This window comes from Frieseomelitta varia, unplaced genomic scaffold (genome assembly GCF_011392965.1).
Source record: "Frieseomelitta varia isolate USP_RPSP 00005682 unplaced genomic scaffold, Fvar_1.2 scaffold_447, whole genome shotgun sequence".
NCBI lineage: Eukaryota > Metazoa > Arthropoda > Insecta > Hymenoptera > Apidae > Frieseomelitta > Frieseomelitta varia.
The window spans coordinates 469987-483590 of NW_025110198.1; the positions used below are offsets into that span (position 1 = coordinate 469987).

Consider the following 13604-nt stretch of genomic DNA (forward strand, 5'->3'; position numbering starts at 1 on the left):
ATCAGAGAGAGTGAAACCATAAAAAATACAACTTTCAATAAAGGAACAATAAATCTTTTTTTAATAAATTATATCATAATTTGAATTCTATAATACAATATCGAAAATGTTAAAGTTATATTACATTATATATCACGTTGTTTTTCTTACTCTATTTGTATACAGTGTACATGATTAATTCCTACGACTAATCAAAGAACCACCCAAATTTTACATTGCATATATTGGAATTTATATTCAAATATTAACGTGATTACTATTTATCGAAAGTCTAGGACATGAATCATCTGTAAAATTTATCAAAGCAAAAATTTCGATTTTCACATAAGCATTCCCTGAACATGTATAAACGAAATTTCATATTATTTCATTAAATTTGAAACTTAAATCACTAAGTTATATTAAGATGTAATTTGACATCAGTCTCTTTCTATACATTATCTTTTTTAAATGATATCAGCAACTTCGTTGCGATAACATGACATAGTATCGTTGACAAAATTATTACCGAATCTAAATTGTCATAAATTGTTAACTCTTTTATGGTTTTACATCTATTATGTTGGCTCAATCAATAAAGAAATTTTATCTATAAAACATTTCAAGTATCTCGCTTTAAAAGTTGATCAATTTGTGTTTTGTACATTTCTTTGACATCTTGTAGGTCCAAACGCAGTTCCTGATTCTCTTCCATTTTTTCACCGTACATTTGTAATAACGCGTCATATCTAGTTTGTATTTCTTGTAAACTTTCGTTTAAAACTGCAACATTCATAACCTTAACATTTAATTCTTCGATCTTTAAAGTTAATGTTGATAATTCTGAATTTAGCACGTCTCTTTCTATGTTACGCCTCGATAATTCCCACTGAAGTTGTTGTATTTCACCTAAAAATTTAAAAATTATATTAATATAATTATTAATATTATAATAATTAATAATTAATTATAATTATATTAATACTATCAAATATCTAAATCAAACATATATAGTTTATCACTGATAGGCATATAAACTCGTACCATCTTTTTGCTTCAATTGAGCTTGTAAATTCTCAAATATAGAAGTACTGCTAGATCCTGCTCTGATAGTATCAAATGCTACTGTATAGCTTTCAGATTTGTTTTCGGTAATGGGATTACATAACTGAAATATAAAGATAAAATTTTTCAATTCTAATTCTGGTAAAAAAGAAAATAAAGAAGGAATAATCACTATATATAGTGACGCATTACCGTCCAAATACTGTCTATTTCTGTGTTCACGGAATCTTGTTCTGTGCTAGGGGTAGGACTAAGCCGTTCGTTGTCTTCAATATTTTGTTGTTCTGACATTGCATGATTTTTTCTCCTTTCTGCATCCGTAGCTGCTTTTTCTACAGATAATTTATTTTCTAATGCAATAATTTCTCTTTTTAACTCCATTATTTCTGAAGTATGAGATTGGTCAAGTGTTTCTATCGTTTGTCGTTGCCTAGAAATAGCTATGTTATCATCGACTTTTTTATAAAGATTGATAATTTTTCTTACCTCACATTTTGTTCAGTGAGCTTTTCCTTTTGTATTACCAATTCATCGTATAATTCTTGTAACCGCGTTCTTTCATTTTCTTTGGCAGTAAGCTTAGTTTCTAATTGAGATATTTTAGATTTTAAATTAATATTCTCTTCCTTAAGATAACGATCCGTCTCAAGTAAATTTTCTATTTTTGTCTGCAACTCGATATTCTTGTCTGATAATGCCTTTTCTTGTTTCATGAAACTATTAGTTTTGTGTAATAAATTTGCTTGAAGTTGTTCCAGTTGTCGCAGTAAAGGTTTTGTAGCTGTTGATACAGATTCTGAAAGTTCTTCGCTTCTAGCTTCAGCGGCTTCTAAGCGTTTTAGTAATTCACTATTTTCGTGCTTTAAAAATTCTTCCTTTCTACATCGAATATCAGAAATAACAGATATAATAAAAGACAAAAAAATAAATACATCGAACACTTATTAACAATTAGGAGAGAAGAAAATATCTCGCAGAGAAATACTTACTTCACATGCATTTCTTCAGATTCTCTTAATTTGATTTTTAATTCCTCTACTTGCACAAGTAATTGACATGATTCTCCAGCGTTAGTTGTTGCTTCTTTTAATTCTGCTTCTGTTGCAGTCAAAATTTTCTTTGTTTCAGATAACTCCCTGAAATGTACATTAATTGTACGCAATTACAAATCATAAATAAACATTAAAAATACTTTTACCAACATTTTTGTTATTTCCAAATTTTTTTTATAAGTTTCGGTATTTTGCATCGCATTTTCTAATTGTTTTTGTAACGTTGTAACTTCCTTTTCTAGTGTTTTTGTTCGTGCTGTTAATGAATAAACAGCATCTATCTGAGATAGTTCAACTTCTTCTTTTGCACGTAACGATCTTTTTAAACGTTCTAATTCTGAAGTTTGTTCTTCTATTTGCTCCCTGCAAATGTTTCATGTTGAGATATCGTACTAACTTATATTTGTCATTCATTTGCATTTATTTTTTTATTATTAATAAAAACAAAAAAAAACAAAAAAAACAAAAGGAATATACGTACTTTTGACTTTTTATTAAAGCATCATTCTCTTTTTCCTTAACTCGCAATTTTTTGATAATGTTACTATGTTGAAGTTGTTGTTTGCTCAATTTTTCACCTTCCTCTCGTAGTTCCTTAATAATTTCATCTTTTTCCGCATTTAAAGTAGATAGCTCTTGAGATGACAGACGCGTAGCAGCTTCTACTTTTAACTGTTCCAAATTCTTTCTTAGTGAATCTCGTTCCCGTATCGCTTGCTGAAATTTTCTTTCTAAGGCAGATAATCGTTGTGTATATTCATCAGTGATTTGATTTAAGTTTTGGCTTTGTTCTGCGTGTTTCTCAAAATTATCAAGTTGCCTATATGAAATACAAAAATAAAAATGTAAGAGTACGCCATAAAAATAAATGAGCAATTATGCATTGTTTGATTATTACGTACTTCTTCAAAACTTACTTCTTCAAGTTGTTATTTTGTTCGTGTAATTCCATATTCATTCTACTAACGTCAATGAGTTTCGATTCTCTGGCTTCTAATATTTCCGTCATCTCTTGTATACGTTTTAATAATTTTTCTATTTCAACATTCATTTCATCAGATCCTACGCTGATTTCACTCAACTCCCTGGAATGTCCTTTAGTTTTTAATGTTCTCATTAAGAGATCACAGCCCTTTGTTGATTGCAATTTTTGTCGTGATTGTGTAGAACTCGAATCACCATTTGGACTTTGTTACAACAAACAAAAATTTGCTATTATATTTATAACAGTACACTATATAGAATGCGTTACATAAAGTATAAATTATAGATAATTGCTATTTTGTAATTACACCTATACCTGGATATAACTTCGATATCGCTGGAAGTGGTGGTTTCTAATTCATCCCCACTAGTGTGACCACTGGTTTGATCAGAACCAATTTTAATCAGATCGGACCGACTGTAATAAATGGAATAAAATCTATATTCTTAAAATAATTAAATATAATTTTAATGGAATGAATTCTTCGAATATAATACCTTTCTGATGAAATAGGCGAATTTTCTCGAGGTATTTCCACACCTTGTACTTCTGCTTCGATGATTTCACCACCTTTTTCGATCATTGCATCTTCTAACATTGTCTTTACATAGGAACTAGAATTCAAGGGAGCTTGTAAAATTCTTTCCTCCGATTTATACTGCGGATTTTCTTCTGAACTCTCTATCAATGTTCCTTCACAACTTGAATCTGTTGAAATTAAATGTTGATCTGAAACTTCGAGCATTTCTGATTTAAATGAATGGATAATTTCACTGGCAGAATAACGTTCCGTTTCTGTCGGTTCTATAGTGGAATTCATTAATCGATCGTAACTTTTTCGGTCGGGTTTAGTTTTTTGATCTGTTCCATCAAAATATTCAGGCTTACGAATTGGTTGTGTTGTAATTGCTTCAATTGGCAGATGTAAATTATGCTTTTCGCTTGAAGAATCTAGACTCAAATTTAGTCTTGTATCTGTACTAACTTTTTTCGACGTTAACTTTTCATCTGAATATGAATCCTGCATGCTTTCACTTGTACTAAGATTTTCTGTTTTATGTGCTTGTTCTTTCTGCTGAAATGTTTCTAACATTGTTACAATTGTACTTTCTGATGCAGAAGTGTAAGAATCTTCTGCTAAATTCGCTTCATCTCTCTCATCATCAGTGTAAGGTAATACTTCTATGCTTTCTGGGGAAACTTTCGTTGAATAGCTACTGGATGCGCTTTTATATAAATGCGATCCCATGCCTTGATATGTACCAGTAGATGGTGTACTATCCATGCTACTCATACATAAATTTTCATGTGATGTCTTGATTTCATCCATTGGAGGTTCGTATGAAGAAATATTAGAAAATGATGGATTTATTTCATTTTCTTTATTCATAATTTGGGGGACATTGATATCATCCCAGCAAGGAGTCACTGTATCGTCTCTATCTAAAATAGATGATGAATCAGAGTGTCTTTGCTCTATGGGAGATAAATAGGGACTGGTATCACTTTTCCAATCTTCTAATACTTCCACTCCAGAGCTTGGAGATGTAACCATACTGTCTGGTAATACTTCTATCGACTCAGAATTAACTTTGGTACCCTTGGTAGACGGACTGCCATCCAATTCTGGAGTCGTGGTACAATCAGTGTTAGATCGGGAACCCAGAATTTCAATGCTCTCTGAACTTTTTTTGTCATTTTCTGGAGATACAAAAGATAATCTGTTTGATGTAGAAACAGGTGAATCTAAATCATGCTCACAAGGTTCTTTTTTTTCAAATTCTGACTTTTCTTCTTCCTCTTTAATATCAGTATCTTTTTTTTCCTCTGAAGGATATTCAATTATTTTAGGACAATTATTAATGTTGTCATCCTTGTCAAGAGTTACACTTATATCAGTTGTTTCAGATAAAGGAAGTTGCTTTAAGTCATCAGATGTACTAGAAACATCTTCACTAGAAACAGTTTGATCCTGATCATGAATTTCTTTTTCTTTGTAATTTTCTGCTTGTCCAGACTTTTTCTTAGGACTTAAAGATTTACTTTTGTAATCTTCTGAGAATGATGATGAAGATACAAGCTTTTTGTTACTTTCAGTGGGTGTATTTTGTAAGGATTTAGACTGCATAATTGGTTTAGTACTGTGTCCTGGCTCATTAAATTTAGGTGATTCAAAGAATGACCCAGTAAAACTACCCCATATACTGCTTGTGGCTTCTTGTTTAGGTGTTTTGGGCTTATCATGTGGTTGTACATTTTGATGAACATCACTCTTTATTCCCCATGATGCAAAAAAGTCTGATGTATCCTCTACATGGCTTCCCACTGGTTTTTGATCCTCATCTTTAATATCGAGTGCCTTATCGATTGTCTTCTGAGCTTCTTTTAAAGCAGATTTGGCCAAATTGGCAAATCCAGTGGCATCAAACCAGCTCATTCTTTATTGTATCTAAATAATATGATCATAATAGATATGAATAAGAATGGATATTAAAATAAAAAATAAAGCATTACTGCATTATAGCATTAAAACAAAATAATTTTATTGAAAAGAGAATAGGAGAATAAAATTAGAGGTTAGAATGTAGATATGTAACAATGTTTATAAATTATATATCACATGTAGACTGAAGAATTCATGCGTACTGAATTAAGAAAGAATCAAAAATAATAATCGAATCAAAATAAGATAAGAAATTATTGTTTATACTTTTCTACTAAAAAGGCAAAGAACCCAAGTTTTTACAACTGATTGCGTTTAAATATAAATTATATTTAAAATTATTAACGTTAGTATATTATAACGTCATTTGCATAAACAAAATATATTGAATACCAGATAATGACAGTAGCCATGCAAGAGGAAAAAAATTATGTTTACTTGTAAGTTTACTTACTTGCATATCGTCTTAAAAAATTTTTGCAATGTATAAAACTAATGAATCACCAAAAAATAAGAAGTCGCTTGTAGAATGTTTTTGAACTATTGTTACTGTAAATTCTAAGTACTAATTGTTATACTAGAACGAAAATACTGATATGCGCATGGTGACATATTATGTAAATGTTTTTTTTGCATAATGCGTTACAACAATTAAATATACATATATGTTACTTTGACAAAATTTATATGTCCACAGGAAAAATACCACAAAAGATGCACATAATTCATTGGTTGCTCAAGAATAATAGTACATTTCCATTTGCATAGTTTTAATTTCTTTATAATGAGCAATGACGAATCACTCGAACTTTTTCGAATGTCTAATACTACATAATTGTATTTTGACGTGTCAACAAAGTGTTCACTACGAAGTATATTACTTAGGTACATGTATGCGTACGAATGCACGAACAGTATCAGTGTTTTCAATCATAGAAAATTCTTATCTTCGTAGGAGCAATATGTTTTATTACTAAGGTTTCTCTTGCAATATCATAAATTGCAAATTGTGGTTAAGTAAACGCAATGTTTTACAGTATAATATATATTTTTTTTTTAAATCCAATAATAAAATTCCTGAAAACTATTCTTAGAGAGAAATATTTCCAATAGCTCCAGTGGCGCAATTGGTTAGCGCACGGTACTTATAAGACAGTAAGTCGTGAGCAATGCCGGGGTTGTGAGTTCGAGCCTCACCTGGAGCAGTTTTTTTTATTTCTAAACGACTCTTTTAATAAATTCATTGTATATTGTTAAATGTTTTGAACGGCTCCGACAAAATTACTACTTAAAAAATACAAACACACGACTTACGTAAATAAACTTCATACTATGAAGAAAATAAAAACCAAGGACATTTACAAGTTTTGCTTGTTTTTATTAATCTGATTTTATTTTACGAAAATCGAGTTGGCAAATACCACGCGTCTAATTCTGTACAAAGTTTTAACCCAAGCGTAAATAACGCAGCAGATGCTAATATGCTTCTAATAAACGGATCGTTTTTTAAAGCATGAATGATGCAGGAAAGAGAACAAGTGCAGACGTCTTCAAAGTAACCCGAACCCTTAGTTAATAAATAATGATCTACGACTCTTTGCCTTTCTTCGAGTTTACGTATTCTACTTTCTGTAGAAATCATTAATGTTTAACAAATCATCTTTCATGTCGACAATAACAACAAATAACAAAATATACTTGCTTTGCGATATACGTCGAGGACAAGACGGATCGCATTCATCTTTGAATATCGCAAGTTCTCTCTCATCGATATCATCGTGCTTCGATGGTTCTCCATCTATTTTTTCCTGTTCTAATTTTTCATCTTCTAATCTTTCACGTTCTAATTTTTCACGTTCTAGCTTTTTATGCTCTAATCTTTCACGTTCCGGAAGTTTGACCACCAAATCTTCTTCCCTTATAGTAGGTTCATCCATGATATCGGTTTCGACCACCTTATCTTCTCCTACATTAATAATTTTCCGATACGTTTTCAATTTCATACATATCACAATTGAAGACAATAAAAAACATTTCTCGTTTTTTAAAGTACTTCTATTGAGTCACTAAGTGATATAAGACAAAGAAGACAGAAAATCAACAAGAAATTTTCCCGTGTTATTTACCTTCAACGGTCCATTGCGTTGCAGATTCTCTTTTAATTTTTCTATATTTTGAGGGATCCTCTCTATCTGTCACTTCATTTACTGAGTCCTCGAGCCTTCTATCTGTTTCTATAGGAAGACGATAATAATTCACATCAGGTGCTGGCTTCTTCTCCAAATCTGCATCAAATGCTGCATTAAATTCTGGTTCCTTTTCCAAATCGTCATCCCGTTCAACCTCCTTTGTCCTTATAAATTTTTCATCGATAATGTCTAATCTTGGATCGCGAAGTTTATCGGCTAGATCGATTAAATCGGTTTCCTTCGAAGGAAAATCTTTCTTCAAAAGCCATGGAACTTCGCTGGCTGGAAGCTTCGTCGGTTATTTTGGTGCAGTAAGATAAGCAAAAATGTTTAAAACAACGGGTAACATATTTAAATTATACCTATTTTTTTTAATTGACTCTTCACCAGAGGACACCATGGCTCGCATGCAGGCATTTAGATTAATTTCAAAAAATCGTTTTTAAAGACTATAACAGATCTGCCAAAATTTACATACTTTCGATCGAGAAATCGATCTTGTTTGACAGTTTGCTACCGTTATTAATGCTTGACAAATGATTTTCGTGTATTCATTTATCTTGTTGCTTTTTCTCTCTAATTTAAGAAAGTATTTTTCACGAAAATGTATCCGACATCACTGAAAGGAAGTTGCATTCGTGAAATGAAATGTTTGGATGAAATATCTAAGGTATCTAGTTCGGTTAGTTGCGTGATATCAACCTTACATTGTTGTGATGGAGATTGTATGAAAGAGGAGGAAGTAAACATCTCCATCGAAGAGGATGATCTATTACCTTCGAATTATATTGATAGAAACATTTTTGGATTATTAATACCTGCATTGGAAGAAACACTTATTGAAGCATCTAAACGGAATGTTCTTCGAGTATTGTAAAATTTTTTATTGGATTTGATAACAATTTGAATTCGAAATTTACCAATTCTTGTAACTACATCTATGAGAAATTATCAATGAGTTATGACAGGTTCAGAAGTGTTGTTTTAATGGTCTCGATAATATCGCGGAGATTCTATGGAATCGTAATCCACGTCGTTCAAAAATATATTCACCACCTCTAAATGTATTTGATATACCACCGTTTAAAGAATATTTACATTCACAGTAAGCGAACAAATTTCAATAGTTCTGTGCAAAAATTAATAATTTTCAGTATTTTTCATTTATTTCATGTTTAGTCCTAGATCTTATTTCCCAAAATCTTGGTTGTGGTCTGAAGATGAAGCTGCATTGCATATACAAAGATATGTTCGTGGCTGGCTTGTAAGAAAACGTGTGGATGTTCAAGAAATGAGGCAATTTTGGAAGGTTAGTAATTAAAATACCGATATGTATATCTTTATATTGTTTCTCATTATTTATTCTAAAATTATATTATAAGTTATATTACAATTATGTTATATTGTTTTGCATATAATCCACAGGATATTGCAGTTAATAGTTTCTTTGACAAAAAAGAGAATTGTATTGTGCAGTCTCAAAGACTTTTAAGTATGTTCTATTTGGAATTTATGATGATAATGATATTAATTCATTTTATTTGTTTGTAGGTGATGTACAAGATAATGCAAAGCATGAAATAATTGATGAAGATTTGATTCGTTGTGAAAAATATTGATCAATGGCATACACATATGCTACAACGCAAAATTAAAGGAAAGACGCACGTTTTAGATGTAAAAGTATATTAAAAAGTTATAATTGAGAAATACTTAATCTTTATTATTAAATTACAAGATAAAATGCATATTGAATCATATTCATGATGCATTCTGTTGTTTAATATTCTCATACAAACTAGGGCTTGCTGGCTGTCCTAATCCTATTTTTATTTCAGTTGTAGGAGCTTCACCTTCTTCAGCAATTCTGTAACTTTTAATACCCAGAGGACTATATATAAGTTTTAATTTTATATCAGCTACATCTTTTCCTTGTTCTTGTGCCTCTTGTATTAACATCTCTTCCAAAAGAGGAGGAAAGTTTGTTATTTGTGGCATAATTCTTAGTTGTGGTGTTTCAGTGGCATTTATATACTTTGCTTCTTGATCTTTGGGAACCAACATAAAATCTGGCTTATAAGTTGTTCCATCCATTTGCACTAGTATAGGAGATTTTTGACCTCTAAAAACTCTTTCTACTAATACTATCACTTTTCGTGGATCCTATAAGATGTACTACTTTCAATAATTTGTTTATTCCATTATTCCATTGATAAACATAAAAATAGAAGACATTATACATGCGGATTTTTTGAAACATCTGGTAATCCAGCAACTTTCAGTATCTTCATATAGGATATTTCAGGATACCTTTGTTGAGTACCTCGTATTACGAGTCTACCTACACCATGATTTTTCAAATTTCCCAATATTTCCCATAATGGTTTGCCTTTGAGGTAATGTGTCCGTCCAATATATTTTATTACCATGTTTTCTACAACTAGTGTGTTTTTATGTTTGATATAACAAACTAACCTCTTCTTCACAGAGATGAGGTTAGGTTACATATTCCATCGATCAATGTTACACTATATAGAGGTTAAGAATTAGTGATTAAAAGACAAAATAGCCTCGACACTATATGAGACATCATGTTTGGAATACCAATCTCGAAAAATTTAAAGTATTTTACGCTCTCCGCGATTTATCCACATAAAAATTATATTTAATTCAAAAACTAAAAATAATATTGTAGCATTATTTTTATTATGAAATAATTAATATCGAACGATGATAGCATTGATTCATGTCTAGTTTAGTCTTAAAAAAATTAAATTTATTAAATTGTAACTTAGTGTAATTGTAAAATTATTAAAAATTAAAATCGCAGATATGAAATTATAGACGTAATTTTTTTCCATTTTGCAGATATACAAGCATAATTTACAGATTTTTGTAAAAATTTAATGAATGAAAAGAGTTAGGGGAAGGAAATTTTTATTTTTTCTTTCTCTAATGCAATATATTTTCGTTCGAAATACGCGCGCAATAATTTTAAACTTTTGTAAAGATTACAGCGCCAATGAAGTAGTAAAATTTCACAATTACGTATTGCGATTCTCAAATCGATGTCTCGTATAATCGATCTAATCGATTTAATACTCGGATGTAACGTAAAACCGTCAGTTATAGACGGAAACACGGCAAGAACGGAAGCAAAAAGCTATTTATTCAGAAATTGTCAAGTAAAGTCTACTGGTAAGGTACGAAATTATAACAATTTAAAATATTGACAATCTTTCATCTAGTGTATGAATATTTTCGATCCTTTTTGTGAATTTCTCATGAATTTTGTATATTTGATTTAGATCAAAATTTTTATATTTTATTTTAAGTTATTATTTCATCTGAAATGCGCGATTACAGCGCCTCAACGGTGAAATATGCAATATACTTCCTACGATTCTCGAAATAATCGATATTTCGCATGATCGATTTTTAAACGGAAATCATGGCGGAAAAAAGCACGCTTCATCTGTAAAGAAGAAATGTTATCTAGAAAAGTCATCCAGGAAGAAGTATTATCCAGAAGTTCTCAGGTTTAAATCAATAGTAATTTATTAGTAATAATTAATGGGTTTAAATCAAAATTTAAAAAGGTTTAAATCAATAGTTGTGTTTATGTTATAAATTTTTAATATAAAATGCATTTTTGGCTTCAATTCAAGGTAAAATTTAACCAATAATTATTACATATGATCTTCAACAATTAATGAAATAATAGCATATAAACATTTAAAACAGAATATACAATGTTACAATTATTTATAATTTTATATCAAATTTAATTTCAGTTCTAACTAATATTGTAACCTGATGACTAACTTTTCATTATATATATATATGTTTTTACTTCTATTGTACATTTTCTACTCATTTGTTGATTCTTTAACCTCATATTGCATAATTCTTAACAATTCCAACACTAAATTCAACAATAATTTAGTAAGGATGTATGTACATATTTAATAACCTAAATAACAGTTATTCTGTGTAATATAATAAAATTTCTCATGTCTTAGTTTAAAGTATTGAAAATTTTTTATCGAGTATGTGAATATTTTTGTTTTTTTTACAGAATTTCTTATGAATGTTACGTATTTGATTTAGATCAGAGGTTTTTTTATTTTTATTTCAAGTTATCATTTCGTGCGGAACGAGCGATTACAACGCCCCAACGGTGAAATACGCAATATACTTCCTACGATTCTCGAAATAATCGATATTTCTCATGATCGATCTTTAACTGGAAATTGGCGGTTAAAAATGGCGGAGAGTAGCACACCTCACCTGTAAAGAAAGACGTATTATCAGAAAAATTACCCTGAAAGTGTCACCCAGAAGTTCTTAGGTAAAAATTTAAATCAATAGTTGTTAGATTTGTATTTATGTTATTAATTTTTAATATAAAATGTGCATTTTTGCATTTTTATGTTCAATTCAAGGTAAGGTTTAACCAATAATTATTACATATAATTTTCAACAATAAAAGAAATAATAGCATATAAACATTTAAACAGAATATACCATGCTACAATTATTTATAATTTTATATCAAAATTTAATTTCAATTCTAACCAGTGCAAATATTGTAACCTTGTAATTGATTAATTCATTGTTTTATGTATATATATAGAAGTGAATCTATAAAGGTATATCTATAAAGATATATAATAAAATACGTGTGTATGTATATATATATATATATATATTTTATTATATACCTTTATAGATTCACTTCTATTATAACATTTTCTACTTATTTGTTGATATTTTAACTTATTATTTTAACTATACTGCGTAATTCTTAATAATTTTTATATTAAATTTAACAATAATTTATTAAGAATGTACGTATTTAATAGTTAAAATAATAATTTTACTGTGTAATATAATAGAAGTTTTCATTTCTCACATAAAGTAAAGCGTAGAAGGCCTTGAAGCTCGAAATTCAAAACAACAACACAATGTTTATGTTCGTACTATCGTGCCTCGGTCAGGATCACCCCATCCCCTACTACTTTCAATTGAAGGACAAGACGTGTTGCGGGAAGTCATTCGGCTATGGAATTTCGTGACAGCAACACGTATTACGTTATATTAGGTTCGTAACTTTTCGTAATTTATCGGTGGCGTCCCTTCGGTGGTGTCGCTTCTTTGATATTCTTTTACTTCCATTTACACCTCATTAATAGTATCATTTAATTAATACATGTGTGTTTAATGATTCAGTGAGCATTATGATAACGAAATCGTTTCGTGCTTTGCACCAATTTTTTTCAATTGTCGATTTGACTCGTACGATTACCGATAGCTTGTCTCGTACGCTTTTTTAATAGAATTTGAAGTTGATTATCGCTTTATTTTTACACATTTATCATCATTTGACGCATTTGTTCTGACTTTTGATTTCTTCTTGTGCAGGTTATTCCTTGGTTGCAAAGATAGAATGCATAGACACCATGATCATCATTGGACAATCTGATGAATTTTCGTGCAAAGTTGGTAACATTTTATTCCTTTTAAATAACATTTGGTATACAATTTATATATATTTGATATATAATTCACAATACATAATTTCGTAATTATTCGGAATACAAGGATGAAAGTAGACAAGATTATTAGTATATATTTATACTTCAATAGTATATATTTTTAAATGGATATATAATACAATAGACTATTAAATTCAAAGTTTTCGTACTTTATTATATTATACCTTGCTACAATGTATTTACTTTTTCCGAACGCCAACATGCAATACATATTCAAGTTTCATTATTTTCATACATATTAATTATTTTCATAAAATTTGTGTGACCGCGTGCAATGCGGTCGGTAGAGCCAGTGTTTGTTGCGTAATATTTTAATTCTTGTCTGAGCGAAAT

The 13604-nt window shown here is 29.9% G+C and overlaps 4 protein-coding genes, 1 long non-coding RNA gene and 1 other non-coding gene across 9 annotated transcripts in view; 3 read left to right on the top strand and 3 right to left on the bottom strand.

Moving 5' to 3' along the window:
* Positions 1-38: 38 nt before the first annotated feature.
* Positions 39-6115, bottom strand: LOC122532293 (TATA element modulatory factor). The gene is made up of 11 exons (XM_043660949.1): positions 5979-6115; positions 3579-5530; positions 3397-3498; positions 3014-3283; positions 2578-2916; positions 2247-2459; positions 2034-2180; positions 1531-1923; positions 1237-1474; positions 1024-1147; positions 39-888 (listed from the first exon to the last, which is right to left on the bottom strand). Exons 2-11 carry the CDS (start codon positions 5516-5518, stop codon positions 602-604), a joined length of 4053 nt encoding a protein of 1350 aa, XP_043516884.1. The 5' UTR covers positions 5519-5530; positions 5979-6115; the 3' UTR covers positions 39-601.
* A 521-nt stretch (positions 6116-6636) lies between these two features.
* On the top strand, positions 6637-6729 carry Trnai-uau. Its single transcript is given in 2 exon segments — positions 6637-6674; positions 6694-6729. It is a non-coding gene; the product is annotated as a tRNA-Ile (tRNA).
* Positions 6730-7026: 297 nt separating this feature from the next.
* LOC122532333 (stress response protein NST1-like) lies at positions 7027-8130 on the bottom strand. Its single transcript, XM_043661033.1, has 3 exons — positions 8076-8130; positions 7651-8013; positions 7027-7490 (listed from the first exon to the last, which is right to left on the bottom strand). The coding sequence occupies exons 1-3, from the start codon at positions 8128-8130 to the stop codon at positions 7147-7149; spliced, it is 762 nt and encodes a 253-aa protein (XP_043516968.1). The 3' UTR covers positions 7027-7146.
* On the top strand, positions 7931-9419 carry LOC122532310 (IQ domain-containing protein K-like). Of its 3 annotated transcripts, XM_043660985.1 has the most exons (6): positions 7931-8055; positions 8384-8581; positions 8682-8818; positions 8893-9022; positions 9139-9205; positions 9265-9419. In XM_043660985.1, the coding sequence occupies exons 2-6, from the start codon at positions 8441-8443 to the stop codon at positions 9330-9332; spliced, it is 543 nt and encodes a 180-aa protein (XP_043516920.1). In that variant the 5' UTR covers positions 7931-8055; positions 8384-8440; the 3' UTR covers positions 9333-9419. The 3 variants fall into 3 exon arrangements, with proteins under 3 accessions (XP_043516920.1, XP_043516918.1, XP_043516919.1); XM_043660983.1 differs by lacking the exon at positions 7931-8055 and having other exon boundaries at positions 8250-8581; XM_043660984.1 differs by lacking the exons at positions 7931-8055; positions 9139-9205 and having other exon boundaries at positions 8250-8581.
* Positions 9416-13604, bottom strand: part of LOC122532294 — a 12763-nt gene continuing 8574 nt past the window's right edge. Inside the window, exons 9-11 of the mRNA XM_043660952.1 lie at positions 11912-11941; positions 9972-10153; positions 9416-9876 (exon numbers count right to left, since the gene is read on the bottom strand). Coding sequence (XP_043516887.1) covers positions 9475-9876; positions 9972-10153; positions 11912-11941 — 614 coding nt within the window. The 3' untranslated portion in view covers positions 9416-9474. The remainder of the gene's footprint in view (positions 9877-9971; positions 10154-11911; positions 11942-13604) is intronic.
* LOC122532318 lies at positions 10853-13242 on the top strand. Of its 2 annotated transcripts, none has more exons than XR_006307480.1 (4): positions 10853-10916; positions 11853-12064; positions 12635-12817; positions 13138-13242. It is a non-coding gene; the product is annotated as an uncharacterized LOC122532318 (long non-coding RNA). The 2 variants fall into 2 exon arrangements; XR_006307479.1 differs by lacking the exon at positions 10853-10916 and adding an exon at positions 11060-11252.